The sequence below is a fragment of the Peromyscus californicus genome, unplaced genomic scaffold (assembly GCF_007827085.1).
Source record: "Peromyscus californicus insignis strain IS unplaced genomic scaffold, ASM782708v3 Scaffold_5__1_contigs__length_169319896, whole genome shotgun sequence".
NCBI lineage: Eukaryota > Metazoa > Chordata > Mammalia > Rodentia > Cricetidae > Peromyscus > Peromyscus californicus.
This window is the reverse complement of record NW_026294573.1, coordinates 44,423,123-44,437,353: the sequence shown is the minus strand read 5'-3', so window position 1 is coordinate 44,437,353 and position 14,231 is coordinate 44,423,123. Positions and strand designations below refer to the sequence as shown.

At 53.0% G+C, this 14,231-nt stretch overlaps 1 protein-coding gene across 3 annotated transcripts; it reads left to right on the top strand.

Annotated features, from left to right (window-relative positions):
• The first annotated feature begins 1,596 nt into the window (after positions 1 to 1,596).
• Positions 1,597 to 11,411, top strand: Ldlrad1 (low density lipoprotein receptor class A domain containing 1). Of its 3 annotated transcripts, XM_052718635.1 has the most exons (5): positions 1,898 to 2,012; positions 4,816 to 4,941; positions 7,968 to 8,105; positions 9,567 to 9,695; positions 11,263 to 11,411. In XM_052718635.1, exons 1-5 carry the CDS (start codon positions 1,898 to 1,900, stop codon positions 11,409 to 11,411), a joined length of 657 nt encoding a protein of 218 aa, XP_052574595.1. The 3 variants fall into 3 exon arrangements, with proteins under 3 accessions (XP_052574596.1, XP_052574597.1, XP_052574595.1); XM_052718636.1 differs by lacking the exons at positions 4,816 to 4,941; positions 7,968 to 8,105 and adding an exon at positions 1,597 to 1,617 and having other exon boundaries at positions 1,958 to 2,012; XM_052718637.1 differs by lacking the exons at positions 4,816 to 4,941; positions 11,263 to 11,411 and adding an exon at positions 1,597 to 1,617 and having other exon boundaries at positions 1,958 to 2,012; positions 7,999 to 8,105; positions 9,567 to 9,689.
• Positions 11,412 to 14,231: the final 2,820 nt, after the last annotated feature.

Below are 14,231 nucleotides of genomic sequence, written 5' to 3'. Positions count from 1 at the left end.
CTTGGACATCCATGGCAGACAGTACTAATCAATCATAGACCCTGACCTCAACACCCTTTTGATGTTCCACATAGCCTCTACTAGTTGACCATAGTTGTCAGAGAAAAATAAATCTAGGTAGTATCTTTTGTTTATGTCCGTCCCTTCAGCCTTTTCCCTTTCATGGCTTATCAGCCTGGCTTACCACTGCCATTGGCCTCCCTTTGCCTACCACAGGCCAGGGGAGCTAGGGATAGACAGTTGCCAACAGCTTCAGTCAGTGGCTGGCAGGATGGGCTAAGTGCCCCAGTTCCCTCAGGTGAGTACCTTAGACATGCATCGTCACCAGTGTCCCCGAATATCTCTCAGAGTCCAGGTGCTGGTCCCTAACAGTGAGTGGAGCCTTCCCTTTCGCCTCACTCCCCCTCTCTACACCAGCATGTCCAGGTTCCTTCCCGTAGAAACCCACTGTCCTCTGCTCTTTTCAGAAGGCCCAACTCTGAGGAACTACACTCGAGCACCCCTGCATCTTCATGGGTGTGAAGGCAAGGGACTTTCCCAAGAACTGGCAAGGCCCTAGTGAGAGCCCATGCTTAGCTTCCCAGCCTCCTGGCTCCCTGTGGTCTCGACCCTCCTGCTTTGGCATTGATTTCCCACTGCAAGAGAAATGACCCAGCAGGGTAATCCCTGATGGGAACTCCTGGGCGCCTGGAGGTGGATACCACCTTTTGGGTGGGCCCCAGAGCAGTCCCTTCTTCCAGGGCCTCAGTCTCCCTCTGTGGACTAGATTGCTAAGGAATCTGCTTCCTGCTGGGATGGAAGATGGTCTGGAAAGCAGCTGGCTCCCACCCAGTCATGAACATCCAAAAGGTTAAAAATGCATATCTCTATGTTTTTAGCAGTTCAAGAATCTATTTACACTTTAGCTTTAGTGGGAAGTGAATGCTCTTTCTCTTTTTTTTATTTATTAATGTGTGCATGTGTATGGTGGGTGGGTGTGCAGCATGTGTAAAGGTCAGGACAGCTTTGTGGGGTCAGTTCTCTCCTTGGACCCTCACATTCACTCTGGGACTTGAACTAAGGTCATCAGGAATGCATGGCAGGCACCTTTACCCGCCGAGCCATCCTGCTGGCCGTCAGAAAGATCACCTACTTATTGAACAGGTCACCAGTGAGAAAAGGAACTCTGTCAAGACTCACGGCACTTCTGCCCACGGCCTCCTACCTCTGGGGCCTCGCCATCCCACAGTCTGTTGATGCAGAGGTGAAAAATGTACTTAAGGCCCTGGCTCATCCTTCCACTCACAGTGTGACTTAAGGCACAAAGCACTTTCTTTCAGAAACACCAGCTTGTCGTCTGTGGAATGGGTGAGGATTCCAACCCCAAGGTGCCCCTCTCCAACTGCAACCTAGGGAAAGGCTTGGTAGGAGAGGGTACCCTTTCCTTTGCCACCGCTGGGGAGGCAGCCTGGGATGGGAGTGTCACAGGGGAGGGAACAGCCTTGGCAAAGCCTTTTGCTGTCCTCCCTCCCCCAAGCTGCCCTTGGTGACAAGGCAGAGGCCCTACACTGAGCGCTCTTTACTCTACCCCAGTTCCGGAACATGAGTGTTGGAGCCATGAACAAGATCTTCCCCCAGGTAAAAGCTGCCGGAGCCTGAACTGGTTCCTGACCTAGGGGGCCAGCCTGAGGGTGCAAAGGGTTCTAGGGGGTGCCCTGGGACCTCTGGTTACATTCATCTGCCCTGGGGACTCACTCCAAGTGGGAGCCAAGAGTGCTAATAGGCAGACAGAAGCTCAGGGGCGTTGGGGCACTGTCACTAGGAGGACCTGCCTGAGTCCATTTGAAGGACAAAGGAGCAGGTACTGGGTAGAAGCCACCCACTGCACTGGGGAAGTGTGGAAGCGTGAAGCCGGCAGATGAGTCTGAGCTGTGAGGGACCAGCGGTTTGCCCAGTCTGCTTCTGGTCTCTTGGGCAGGGAGATTCCGAGAGCCAAGCTGCTGCTGGAAAGCGAGCCTGCCCTGGAGGGGAAGGTAAGAACGGAGGTGCAAGTCAGGCTGGGTGCTGCGGGTCCGTCCCCAGGAACTACCTGAAGCGGGGCACAGAAAGTCCAAGGCTACTACCATGGCCCCTCTGCCTCAATGTAGACAGTGGTGGTGTCTGCTCCCAGCTTCCTGCCTAGCCGTACAGACAGCCACTTGCTGGATAGAGCTGCTCATTCTCTCCAGTTCCCAGCATTTTCTAAGTGGCTGCATTGTGCCTTTTACCTGCTAGACCGCCACACTGAACCTGTGACACCAAGGAACCTCTGGACCCCATGCCTGATCTGGGCAGTTCTGTTGATCTTAGGATAGAGTGGGTTAGGGCCACACACTTGTACCTATTGTATTTCCCCCACTCCTGTGTGGCCGGGACCTTCATGAGGTAAGGAAGGTGTACCTGCGGACTGAATGTCTCCCTGGGCCCCATCTTGGCCCTCAGTTGAGCAAGGAGGAAAAGAATAGGTATGAATGATCTGCCTCGGATGCCTGGAGTAGCAGACCTTGCTTTCAGGACAGCCGGGGGTGAGCTGGGTACTAGAGGCTAAGAGAAGTTAGGTGATCGGGTAATACAGCATTGTAAGGAGGTTGCTAAGCCTCAGGGCCTTCCTTGCTCCGTACTGATGGCTATTTCCAAGTTGGAGGTGTGGCTTTTCTTCCTTTGTCCTGGGTGGGCAGCAGCTAAGGAGCTTCTGGATTTAGAGTGGGCATCTCCACCTGGCTCTGCCTGGGAGTCTAGTCTTGCCTGTGACCCTGCCTCGCACACAACGTATACTGCACAAATATTTGAGGAGCAGCCACTTGGCTGGCCAGAAGTCTCTCCTGCTCAGGTTCAACACAGTCTCCCTGGTGACCTGTGGGGCGTTTACCCAACCACCCCCACAGTTCCCCAGAGTTTTCTTGAGTGCGAGCAGCAGGAAATATTAGATAGAAGGATTTATTGCGGAGAATCTTGCAGAGAGAAACAGATAGAAAATAAAGGATAGCCTCGAGAGGGCCTGGAACCTATTCCAACGGGCCCTGACTGTCTCTGCCCCAGGGTTTTTATAGAGACGCCAAGGGGTGGAGCAAAAGACCTCCTCCCCCAGCACAGCCAAGTGCAGACCATCTCAGACACCTGCACTCAGGCCCGTGGTCCTAATCATCCTCTATGCGGACCTGCTGGGTAAAGCCACGAGGAACCTGAGAACGGGCTCCCACAGTGACCCAAGTTTACCCTGTGTTTGCTGACCACAAAGGAGCCACCAACTAGGGCTGTGGGATGATAGGTTTTAGCTGTACATGTGCTTCCTGTCAGTGTATTGTCTCCTCTGCTGACCTACACCCTCATGCCTTCATCCTCGTTAGCCACCCCTCAGGCCTCTCCTCCCACACCCTCTGCCCCGAAAGCCTGCTCTTTGAGGCCTCTGCCCTGCCCCGACCTATCAATCAGCTGGTTTTCCTGAGGCCCCTGCATCACTCGAAGCTCCCCAGAGCCCTGTCCACACTTCCTCAGCCACGCTTTCGTTTGACACTACAGGCTCAGGTCTTGCTGGCAGGTGACTGGAAACGTGAGTGCTGTGAATTAAATGACCCCAATCAGGAGCCTTCCCTTGTCTTCTGCGTGTTTGGTTTGCACACACACACACACACACACACACACACACAACCAGTGAGAGCTATGCCCCTGCCTTAGAGCCTGACCGGGGCCACAGGGATGAATCAAACCTGCCGCTGCCCTTCTGGGACCTGGCACAGGGGACCAAGTCTCCACCCTGCTCCCTACAAGGTCTGGTTCTCCAACTGTAGCTGCGAACTCTCCGAGGCCAAGGAAAGCTATTTCCTGCCTTCCACAGAGCAAGGCGCCCAGGAGCTCCTTCATAAAGTTGCTTTGCTTCATTTTGCAAGCAAGCATTAGGGGGTTAAGCCAGGCATAGTAGTGCATGCCAATAATCCCAGCACTTGGGAGGTGAAGGCAGGCGGATCTCTGTGAGTTTGAAGCCAGCCTGGTCTACAGAGTGAGTTCTAGGCCAGAGATACACAGTGAGACCCTGTCTTGAAAAACAAAACAAACAAACAAAAAAAAGAATTAGGGGAGCCCAGCACACTTCTAGATGATGGGGACATCTGCCAGCTACTCCCATCACTGCTGTTTCCACAGTGCCTCAGTGAGAGCTTGACGCATGGTATATGCGCAGTAAATACTTAACTCCCAACAGCATCTGCTGTTTTAGAGTAACCATTCAACAAACCAGCCCCCATCATGGCACCACTGAGGCACAGAAAAGTGAAGTTCTCACTGTGTGGCCAGCTAGGAACTAATGGAACTGGACTCCAGGCAACATTCTGGAGGGCACTAGAATAGATTTTAGGTTGGAATTGAGGAAAAGGTCTGGGTTTGGGCATCAAACAGGTATCGTGCCTCAGCCCAGTACAGGGTAACCGGGGACCAGTCTGTCATCCACAGAAATAAAGGACTTTTGTGAAACATAGAAATGACGACTGTGATGAACCTGTGGTCGTTTCTTTCATGGTACGGACTGGGTACACAGATGTCTACTGTCCTATTCCCCTGGTCGTGAGGATAGACTAGGAAGGACAGAAGGAGAGACAACCTCTGGGAGCAGAGGCTAGCCAGTGGCGGCACTTGGTGATGGGGAGGACAGGCAGGACCAGAGAGTGTCACGGAGGGCTTAGAAGGGTTTCTTCTAGCCCTAAGGCTCCCTGACGGGGGGGGGGGGGGGGGGGGGGGCGCCTGCAGGGCTGGGTGGGATCCTGGGGGGATCCCTGCACCTCTTCACTGTCTTCCCCTCCACAGGCTGTGGCCCCTGCTGCTGCTCGCGCCGTGGGGCCTGCCTCTCGGCCTTCCTGCTGCTACTGCTGGCCGTGCTTGCCGCCTTGCTTGTCGTGGCCACTGTCCTCGGACGTCCACCCCGCATACCAGGTCAGGGTGGCGAGAGGGCGGCATGGAGGCTCAGGGAGCTGCGAAACCTAGCCCAGCCTAGTTTCTCCCTCTAGAGTCTTGAGGTTCCTTAAGGTGCAAACACAGATACCTGTGCATGAATGGACACAAGTCGGAGAGGCCTTGTACACACCCTTGACACGCATCGTTTTAATTTTTTCTTTTAATTTTTAAAATTTAGTTTTCTGTATATGAGTGTTCTGCATGCATATGTCTGTACACCCCATGTGTGCCTGGGGCCCAGGGAGGACGGAAGATGATGTCAGAGGCCTCCAGGTGGGTGCTGGGAATTGAACCTAGGTCCTCTGGAAGAGCAACAAGTGCTCTTAAGCACCGAGCCATCTCTCCAGCCCCAACATGTACTACTGAGAGGTCCTGGTTTTGCTGTTAATTCCTCTAAGAAACTCTCTCAGACCCCTGAGCTGGGCTAGGAGCTTCCTCAGTCCCACAGCCAATGCACTTCCTAGTCCCCTCATCTGACCACCCTGGGTGGTGCTCTCAACCACAGGACAGGTTGTGTTCAGAGCTTTCCTGTGGTCTGGCTGCAGCGGTGAACCACCCAATGCAGCCCCACCCTCAGGGAGCAGTTTAGAGAGCCATATGGGCTTGATCGAATAAACACCCAAGGGCAGGCCTAGTGGGGGGTCAGGGGTCAGAACCAAGGCTCTCATCCAATCAGTGGTGGGAGTCAGGGTGGGAAGCATCTTGGGGAGTGAAAGAGACCTGAGGTGTGAAGGGAAAGTGGAGATTGGTTGGAAGAGAGTGTCAGGAACAGCATCCCAGGCATAGGGAACAGCATGTTGGAGGTCCTGGGGTGGGAAGCATTCAGAGAAGGAAAGATGGAAAGAAGAGAGTGGATGTGAGTGTGTGGGGTCAGGTGCCCTGGACCTTAAAAAGCTGCACTTGGGCCAGGCGGGTGGTGGCGCACGCCTTTAATCCCAGCACTCGGGAGGCAGAGCCAGGCGGATCTCTGTGAGTTCGAGGCCAGCCTGGGCTACCAAGTGAGTCCCAGGAAAGGCGCAAAGCTACACAGAGAAACCCTGTCTTGAAAAACAAAAAACAAAAAACAAAAAAAAAGCTGTACTTGGGAGAGTGGCCATGTTCCAGGAGCCAAGGGAAGGGACTGTCCCATCCTTCTTCCTCACTTTCTGAGAGATGGCACCATGGCCAGGCAGGGCCACGGAAAGGGTGAAATCACAGCATTCCACCTGACAGAGCAGAAGGGGGAGCTGCAGCCATGGGCCTGTGTGTACAAGCGTATGTGCACGTGTGCATGTGTGTCAGTGCCTTGTGCATGCAGATGCTTGACTGTGTATGTGTGTGCGAGTGCCCGTGGTCATGCAGATGCCTGCCTGCCTCTGTGTGTGTGTGAGTGTGCATGCAGATGTGTGCATGTGTGTGTGAGTGTGCATGCAGATGTGTGCATGTGAGTGTGAGTGTGCATGCAGATATGTGCATGTGTGTGTGTGAGTGTGCATGCAGATGTCTGCCTGCTTGTGTTCATGTATGTGTGTGTGTGTGAATGCTCATATGTTGTTGGGTTTTGTTTTGTTTTTCACACTCTTTACTCTTTGGAGGCCCACCTCCAACTACCAAATAAATACACAGAGACTTATTCTTACTTATGAATGCCTGGCCTTAGCTTGGCTTGTTTCTAGCCAGCTTTTCTTAAATTATCCAGTCTACCTTTTGCCTCTGGGCTTTTAGCTTTCTCTATTCTATATTCCTTTCTTTCTTTCTTTCTTACTCCATAGCTGGTTGTGTGGCTGGGTGAATGGCCCCTGGCATCCTCTCTCCTTTTCTCACTCCTCCTCTTCTTCCTTCTCCTATTTATTCTCTTTGCCTGCCAGCCCCACCTATCCCTCTCTCCTGCCTAGCTATTGGCCGTTCAGCTCTTTATTAGACCAATCAGGTGTTTTAGACAGCCAAAGTATAACAGCTTCACAGAGTTAAATGCAACATGAAAGAATGCAATACATCTTTGCATCATTAAGCAAATATTCCACAGCATAAACAAATGTAACACATCTTCAACTAATATTCCACAACACCCATATGTGTGCAGGCACCTGCCTGCCTATGTGCACATTAGTGTGCATGTCAGTCTGTGTACATGTGTGTCAGTGTATGTGCACATGTCTGTGTGTGTATCTGTTGTCTCCAAGCATATGCAGGAGGGTGTAGCTGTGTCCATGTGAATGTGTTCATTTTCCTGTCTGCATCTGTGACAGTGTGTGTCCCTGAGGGTGTCTCCTATGACTAGCTGAGGTAGCTCTGGAACTGAGACATGACTCATACTGGCACAAATGCACTGACGGGCCTGCTGCTTCCCCTGCCCCATTCACACATGTGCCCACAGGCACAGTCTGTGACTTCCATCTCCTTAGTTTTTCCTTTAAATCTTGGGGCTACCCCTAGGGGTGAGTGTCTTCCCTCCTCTGGGAGGGTTTAAGCATACCACTTCTCAGGAGTACTTGGAGGAACAATAAAAACATGGAAGTTCGCAGACTCTTGAGGTATGCCCGGTTGGAAGGGATTGTGACATTCTGTCCCCAGACAGCACAAATATATACAATTTGCAACAAGCTAAACTGGTTCCAGGAGGTCCATCATTAAAGCCATGTGGATGATGGTACACTGACCTCAATGCTTCCTGTGTGAGCAAACCGGGGAGGCACTCTGCACACCCTGTGATCCACAGTGTCTAGAACGATCATGTTGTCCCCCACATTCCACACACCCCTGGGGCTAGGCTCTGACCTCTGTTTTGTAGACAAAGGACCTCGGCTTGAGGGGCAGGATCACCTGTACCTGCCATGATATGGAAACGGCAGAGTGGCAGCTTCAACTCCACAGATGCCGTGGAGTTTAGGGCCTCCCCGCTGCCCCAGGCCCTCCAGGAGCTCAGAGGGGCTCCCTGGGGGACCCTGTGCAGTGTCCACCTTGCCCATCTCAAGGCTGCCTGGATGAGCACCACCTCCACGCTAGGGCCTCTCTTGCCCCTACAGAGACCCAGTCCTGTGTGACAGTGACCAACAGGACGGGCTTCTTATGCCATGACCGAAGGCACTGCATCCCAGCCCACGGGGTGTGTGATGGCATTCGCACCTGTGCCCATGGTGAGGATGAGGAGGAAAGCTTGTGCCGTGAGTACCCCTCAGATCCGTGTCCCTGTCCATTCCCGCACAACCACCTTAACTCTCCCTGCAGCTCTGTGGAACATTCTTGGGCACTGCCTCCATGCCCCCATACCTAGAATGACATGATGCCCTAGCCAAGACCTTCCTCTGTACACTGAGGGAGCTCCACTCCTCAGCCTCTGTGGCCATCCTTCAAGGCAGAGTTCACACACTACCTCTTCCTAGAAGCCTTCCATGACTCCTGCTGGAGGTCAACAGTCCTTCTTTAGGCTCCTAAAGAAGGGACTTGCCTTCTTTGTCTTGGCCCTAGTCACACTGGCCTCACATCTGCCACCCCATTAGGCTATGAATGCCTCTGTGGCAGTCTGTTCCAGTCTGCTTGATACTGGAGTTCCAGTAGCTGGGACAAGGGTAGCCAGAATGACTTGCTGAATGAATGAGCAAGTGAATGAATGAATCAGAAGGCCTTGAAACACCTGTATTTAGGAGAGAGGAGCCTGGCTGCGTAGAATTAATGTGAGAGCATGAATGAACAGGGAGACTTGCAGGAGGGTGAGAGCTCTGAGCTGCTGGAGGCAGGTTTGGGAGTCTAAAGAATCATTTAGCCCAAATTCAAGAGTGGTGGTCACACCGTAATCTCATCACTTGGAAGGTGGATGCAGGAGGATCAGGAGTTCAAGGTCATCCTTGGCTACACTGCAAGTTTCAGGCCAGCCTGGGCTACATGAGACCCTGTCTCAATAACAACAAAAAGGTCAGCTGGCCCACACTTCAGCTCCTATCCCAAGTGCTGCTCCAGCAAGTGTGACAGAGACTACCCAGCCTCCCTTAAATGCTTCTAGGATGGGGGGTTCACCCCACAAGGCTGGCCTGGGTTTGTGTGAATTTGGGTCACCCTGTACACTACTTCCTGACCTGGGAGATACTTTGGAATCTGGGGCCTAAGTGTAAGGAATCTGGGTTCCGTCTGCTTCGTCCTGATGACAGGAGGCTTCCTGGCAGGAAAGACCTTGACCGTGGATGAAGGTGGTGAAGGCAGGGGTGGTGAGGAGGACTTCTGCCGAGACAGCACATGCAATGCTGAGGGTGGGGACACGCTAGAGGAGCCGGGACAGACAGGAGACTGAGGGTGGGGACACGGGGACACGCTAAAGGAGCCGGGACAGACAGGAGACTGAGGGTGGGGACACGCTAGAGGAGCCGGGACAGACACGAGACTGAGGGTGGGGACATGCAAGGGCTGGGTAGGGAGTGCAGATGCTCTTCCGGCCTCTCGCCATCCAACAAGAGGTACCCAGAGCAAGAACACTCCACTCCTTGGACCCGACCTCCTCCTGGGAGACTTCCTGTGGATGGGGAGACCCTGAGTGCACTGACTGCCAAGTTGGACAGAGTGATCGAGCTGCAGGTGGCTGAGGTACTGTGGTCCGAGGGGAACTTCGTCCTGCCCCATGTGTCCCTCTCTAGGAGATGTGCCCCAGAGCCTCCCCAGTTTCCTCCTGGCCCACTGTGGAGACCCAGCCTCCTGGATCTACTCGGACCAGAAATGTGATGGCACCAACAACTGTGGGGACTGCTCTGATGAACTGAGCCCAGGTAGGGTGGGCGGGGTCTGGGCACAGTGGGCGGGAACAGGCAGCCAGGCTGAGGTCAGGGGAAGAGGCTGAGCAGGACGCTGAGTCTCCTGCATGCTTTCCCTGCATCCCGGGAAGGAGTTTTCCACTCCCACTTGAACACCTCTGGGTAGAGGTGCTGGGTATGAGAGGCTCTCCTGTGGAGGGGACTTGTCTCCAGGGTGCTGACTGGGCACCAGGGCACTGAGGGGGACTGAGCAAAGACACTGCCTTACCTTTCTGGGTCTGAACCTTCTGTCCTGGGCACCTTCCAGCAACCCTGTGAGGAGGGTAGGACAGGACTCGAGACCCCAATTCATATGTGGGCAATCCCAAGCGTCAAGAAGGGAACAGACGCGGCAGGAAAGGAATGTGAAGTCCAGAGACCTGCTTTAGATCTCCTTAAACCCTCTCCCCAGCACTGGGGAGGTGCTCAGGGCTTGCTGCACAGCGTGGGGACCCAAATTCCATCCCTAGGATCCACACGCTAGAAGGGGAGAAGTGACCACAGGCTCTGTGACTTCCACACGCCACATGCACACCACGTCAGGTACGCATGCGCACACATAATAACTAAATGGAATTTAACATTTTAAGGTAGGGTGCTGAAGATGCAGCTCAGTTGGTAGAGTGCCTGCCTAGTGTGCGTGAAGCCCTGGGCTGATGCCCCGCACCACAGAAGTGAGGCATGGTGGTACATTCCTATAGTCCCAATACTCAGAGTGGAGGCAGGAGGAGCAGAGGGCAAGGTCATCTTTAGCTACATAGTTGAACAGTTAAAGGCCAGCTTGAGACCCTGTCTCAAGAGACAAAAGCTGAGGAACAACTGAGAAAGACACTGCAGACCTTAAGCCTCCATACAAACACACATATACATGAGCATGCATCCATCTGTGTGTATACGTGTGTGTGCACACACATGTACACACATTCTATCCCCAGTGTTAAATCAACAAACATGGTCTGAGCACTGTTGAGGGAGGCCTGTGCCAGATTCTGGAAGGGGATACTCAGGAGCCAGACACATCTTCAGGGCTACATCATGTTGGTGCCAAAAGGAAGTGCTGGGGCCCTGGAGGAATCCATGGACTTCTCAGAAAAGACTTCTCCAGAACAGGCTGCTGAGAACAGGGGCCAGCAGTCAGAGATGGTGTGTAAAGAGGAATGCTGGAGCCATGGGCACCAGGCAGGGGACAGAAGGGTGAGGCACCCCAGGAAGTCACTATGGTGGGAGTCAGAATGAAGCAGGAAGCTGAACTGGGTAAAGCAGTTTCTACACATCCATTCGTATCTGAGCTCTGCCTAGTTCCTTTTACTCAACAACTGAGCAGATGGAACCCGAGGCTTAGACAGGGTGAGCAGGTCACACAGCCTGAGTTATGGCGTTCAAGTCTCTCTGCTGCAGGGAAACCGGGAACATAGTCACCCCACAGTAGATAGCCTAAGGCTACAGGAGCTATGGCATGATGCAGGGCTGGAGAGTGCCCTAGTGTGTGGAGAGCCCTGGACCGACCAGCAGCTGCTTCTTCCTCTGGCTCTTGTCTCCCCAGTGACCGTGTGCCCACCTTGTGGCCCGGGATGGTGGCGCTGCACTCCAACTGTTTTCAGGTACTGCAGCTGCATCCCGAGGGTCCTGTGCCGGGACCGCGTGCAGCACTGTTCTGACTGGTCAGATGAGTACGTCTGTCCTGGACCCTGAGTGAACCTCCCTCCACAGCATGGAAGCCGGCACCAGGAACCTTCCGCCAGAGCATCAGACCCTAGACCACAGAGGCAGGAAGGAACCTCTGACATCATCCAGTGACAGGCTCCCACTCTCTCTAACTCAGAATTACCTTTCCTCTTTTCAAGGCTCTCAGCCTTTACTTGGGCACCTCCAATGACAAGGAGCTCACTGCCATGTTAGACAACTTCTAACAAAGATGAGGCCAGTCTGCCTCCATCTTTTTAGGCCTGTCTATGGGACCACACAGTGGAAATATGCTCCTTGGCTCCAGGGCAGGCCTGAAGGTCCCAATCTTGTCGATGTTTGGAGAGACAGATTAATGTGTGGCTCAAATGCCAAGCAGAGGAGTTTAGCCCCCGGGGACAGAAAACAAAGTACACACATTTACCATCCATTTGGTGCCCAAGGCAGAACTGCTGAGATCTAAGGCCGCTGGAGCCCGTTGCTCAACTCACCAGCAGCCCCCAGTTGACCACACGGGACTGCACGCGGTATCCTTCCAGTGCCTCAGTCTCCTTGTGGCTGGAGAATGGGAGGCCCGGAGAGAGGATCAGTGCCTTCAGCCTCAGCCCTGCTTCCCCTGACACTCTCCTGCAGGTTGGCATTTTGGTCCTGAAGCCAGAGTGAGCCATCTCCCTGAGTTCCTTCTAGCTTCACGGCACCTAGGCAGGCAAGGGCGGATGTACTCTTAGACAGATGGGGAAACTGAGGCCCAGGGGATAACTTGCCCAGGATCAACGCTGGAACTGGGACTCAAAGTCAGTCTGTGGAACTCTGACCTTGAACTTAGGGCCTTCCCCACTATTAAAGAATATAGCCACACCTTGGCTAGGGGGAGGGAGGTGACTATAAAGAGGTAGCTTGAGACACCAAAAGTAACTTGTCCTAATCCTGAAAGAGAAACTTGGGATCTGGCTATGGAGGGCCCCTTTTGGAAGACACAGAAATAATCAGGAGGGCACAGTCTCACAGACCATCGAGGTTTAATCTGACCCTCTCTCCTTCACATTTGTCTTTTTTCTCAGCAAAAACTTGCATGGGTTCATCTGTTTTATACCCTGTTTATTTTAAGGCTTATCAGATGTGTGCAGGCAAGCTTGGGTACGAGTAATTTTCTGTTCTAAACTTCTAGTGTGGACAGGGGTGGGTAGCTTAGCAGAGTTTGGATAGGGGCATGTAGACTAGCAGGCATTAGCAGAGGCCAGCATTTTCTGGTCAGTTTGCACTGGGCCTCAGTTGACTCAAGGCATCTTGGAAAATGAATCATCAGATTTTTCTCACAAGGTGGGGGGCAAGCACAGTAGTGGGTGGAGGGTTCATCCGCAGGCAGTGGGGTGACATCGGGGAGATTAAACCAGGAACATGGACTGTTTTAACAGTATCTAAAACCTGTCTCTGCTGGACAGTGGTGGCACTCACCTTCAATCCCAACACTCGGGAGGCAGAGACAGGCAAATCTCTGAGTTCGAGACCAGTCTGCTCCAGGACAGCCATGGCTACACAGAGAAACCCTGTCTTGAAGGGTTTCAAAATAAAATAATAAAACCTGTCTCTGGGTGCCTTGGGGGGTAGTGAGTAAAGTGTTTTCTGTGCATGACGGCCTGGGCTTGGATTTTCAGCACTCACATGCAAGGCAGGTGTGGGGGTGGCATCTCTATCTCCAGTGCTCGTGGCGTCCGTGTGCAGAGACAGGCAGGTCCTGGGGGCCGACTGGCCGTCTGTCAACCTGATGAACTCTGGTTCAGTGGGAGACCCTTTCTCAAAAGACAAGGTGGTGTAGATGTAACCAACCGTCTTTTCAAATAAGAAACACAGAACCAATGCAAAGAAGAAAGCCAAGAGGTCAGAGCTAAGAGCTAAAACCTTACCTTTCCTCCTGCGGTGGTCCTACCTCTCCGAACCAGAGCTACCCCTGTGTTAAAGTCTTTATATAGAGTTCCTGTTCTGCCTTCTCATTGGTTGTAAACCCAACCACATGACCGCCTCCTCACAGCCTGTCTGTATAGGCCTCCAGGTTTTCCATGATTGGTATTGATTAAAGGCATGTGTATCCAATACTGGCTGTATCCCTGAACACACAGAGACTTCCCCAGCTCTGCCTACCAAGTGCTGAGATTACAAGCGTACGCCACCACTGCCCTGCTTTCCTATGGCTTGCTAATAGCTCTGACCCCCGGGCAACTTTATTTATTAACATACAAATAACATTTTAATACAAATAAAATATCACCATAAGGTGGCATTACGGTGAGATGGCACAGCGGGAAAAGGCGCCTGCTGCCAAGCCTGATACCCGAGTTTGATTCCTAGGACCCACCAGAAGAGAACAAATGAACACAGAGAGACAAACGGACTTGTCCTTCTGACATGTGTGTCCACACAGCCACACAGAAATAAAATAAATGGAAATACAAATAAGGTGGAGAGGGGTTGAGGAAGACACTCAGTGTCAACTTCTGGCCTCCACATGTGCATGCACGAACACATTCATGCACACATGTACCACACACAATAAATACAATGATTAATTAAAGCCTATCAGAAAGAGGCCTGGCAGCGGGTCTACCTCTGCGACATGGAGGACAAAGGAGAATGTGCAGCCTGCCATTTGTGGACCACTTCACTGTTGTGTGCCATCTCGGGATCTTCGAAGGCTGACTAATCAAAGTGGAGGCCTGAGCAGGGGCTTGGAGGGAACCCGGCCCGGGTAGCAGGCAGGGAAAGGCGCCCAAGTGGGTGGGTGCGGGCAGGAGCAGGGCACCACCAGAGGAGCGCCTGGCCGCTGGAGGAACA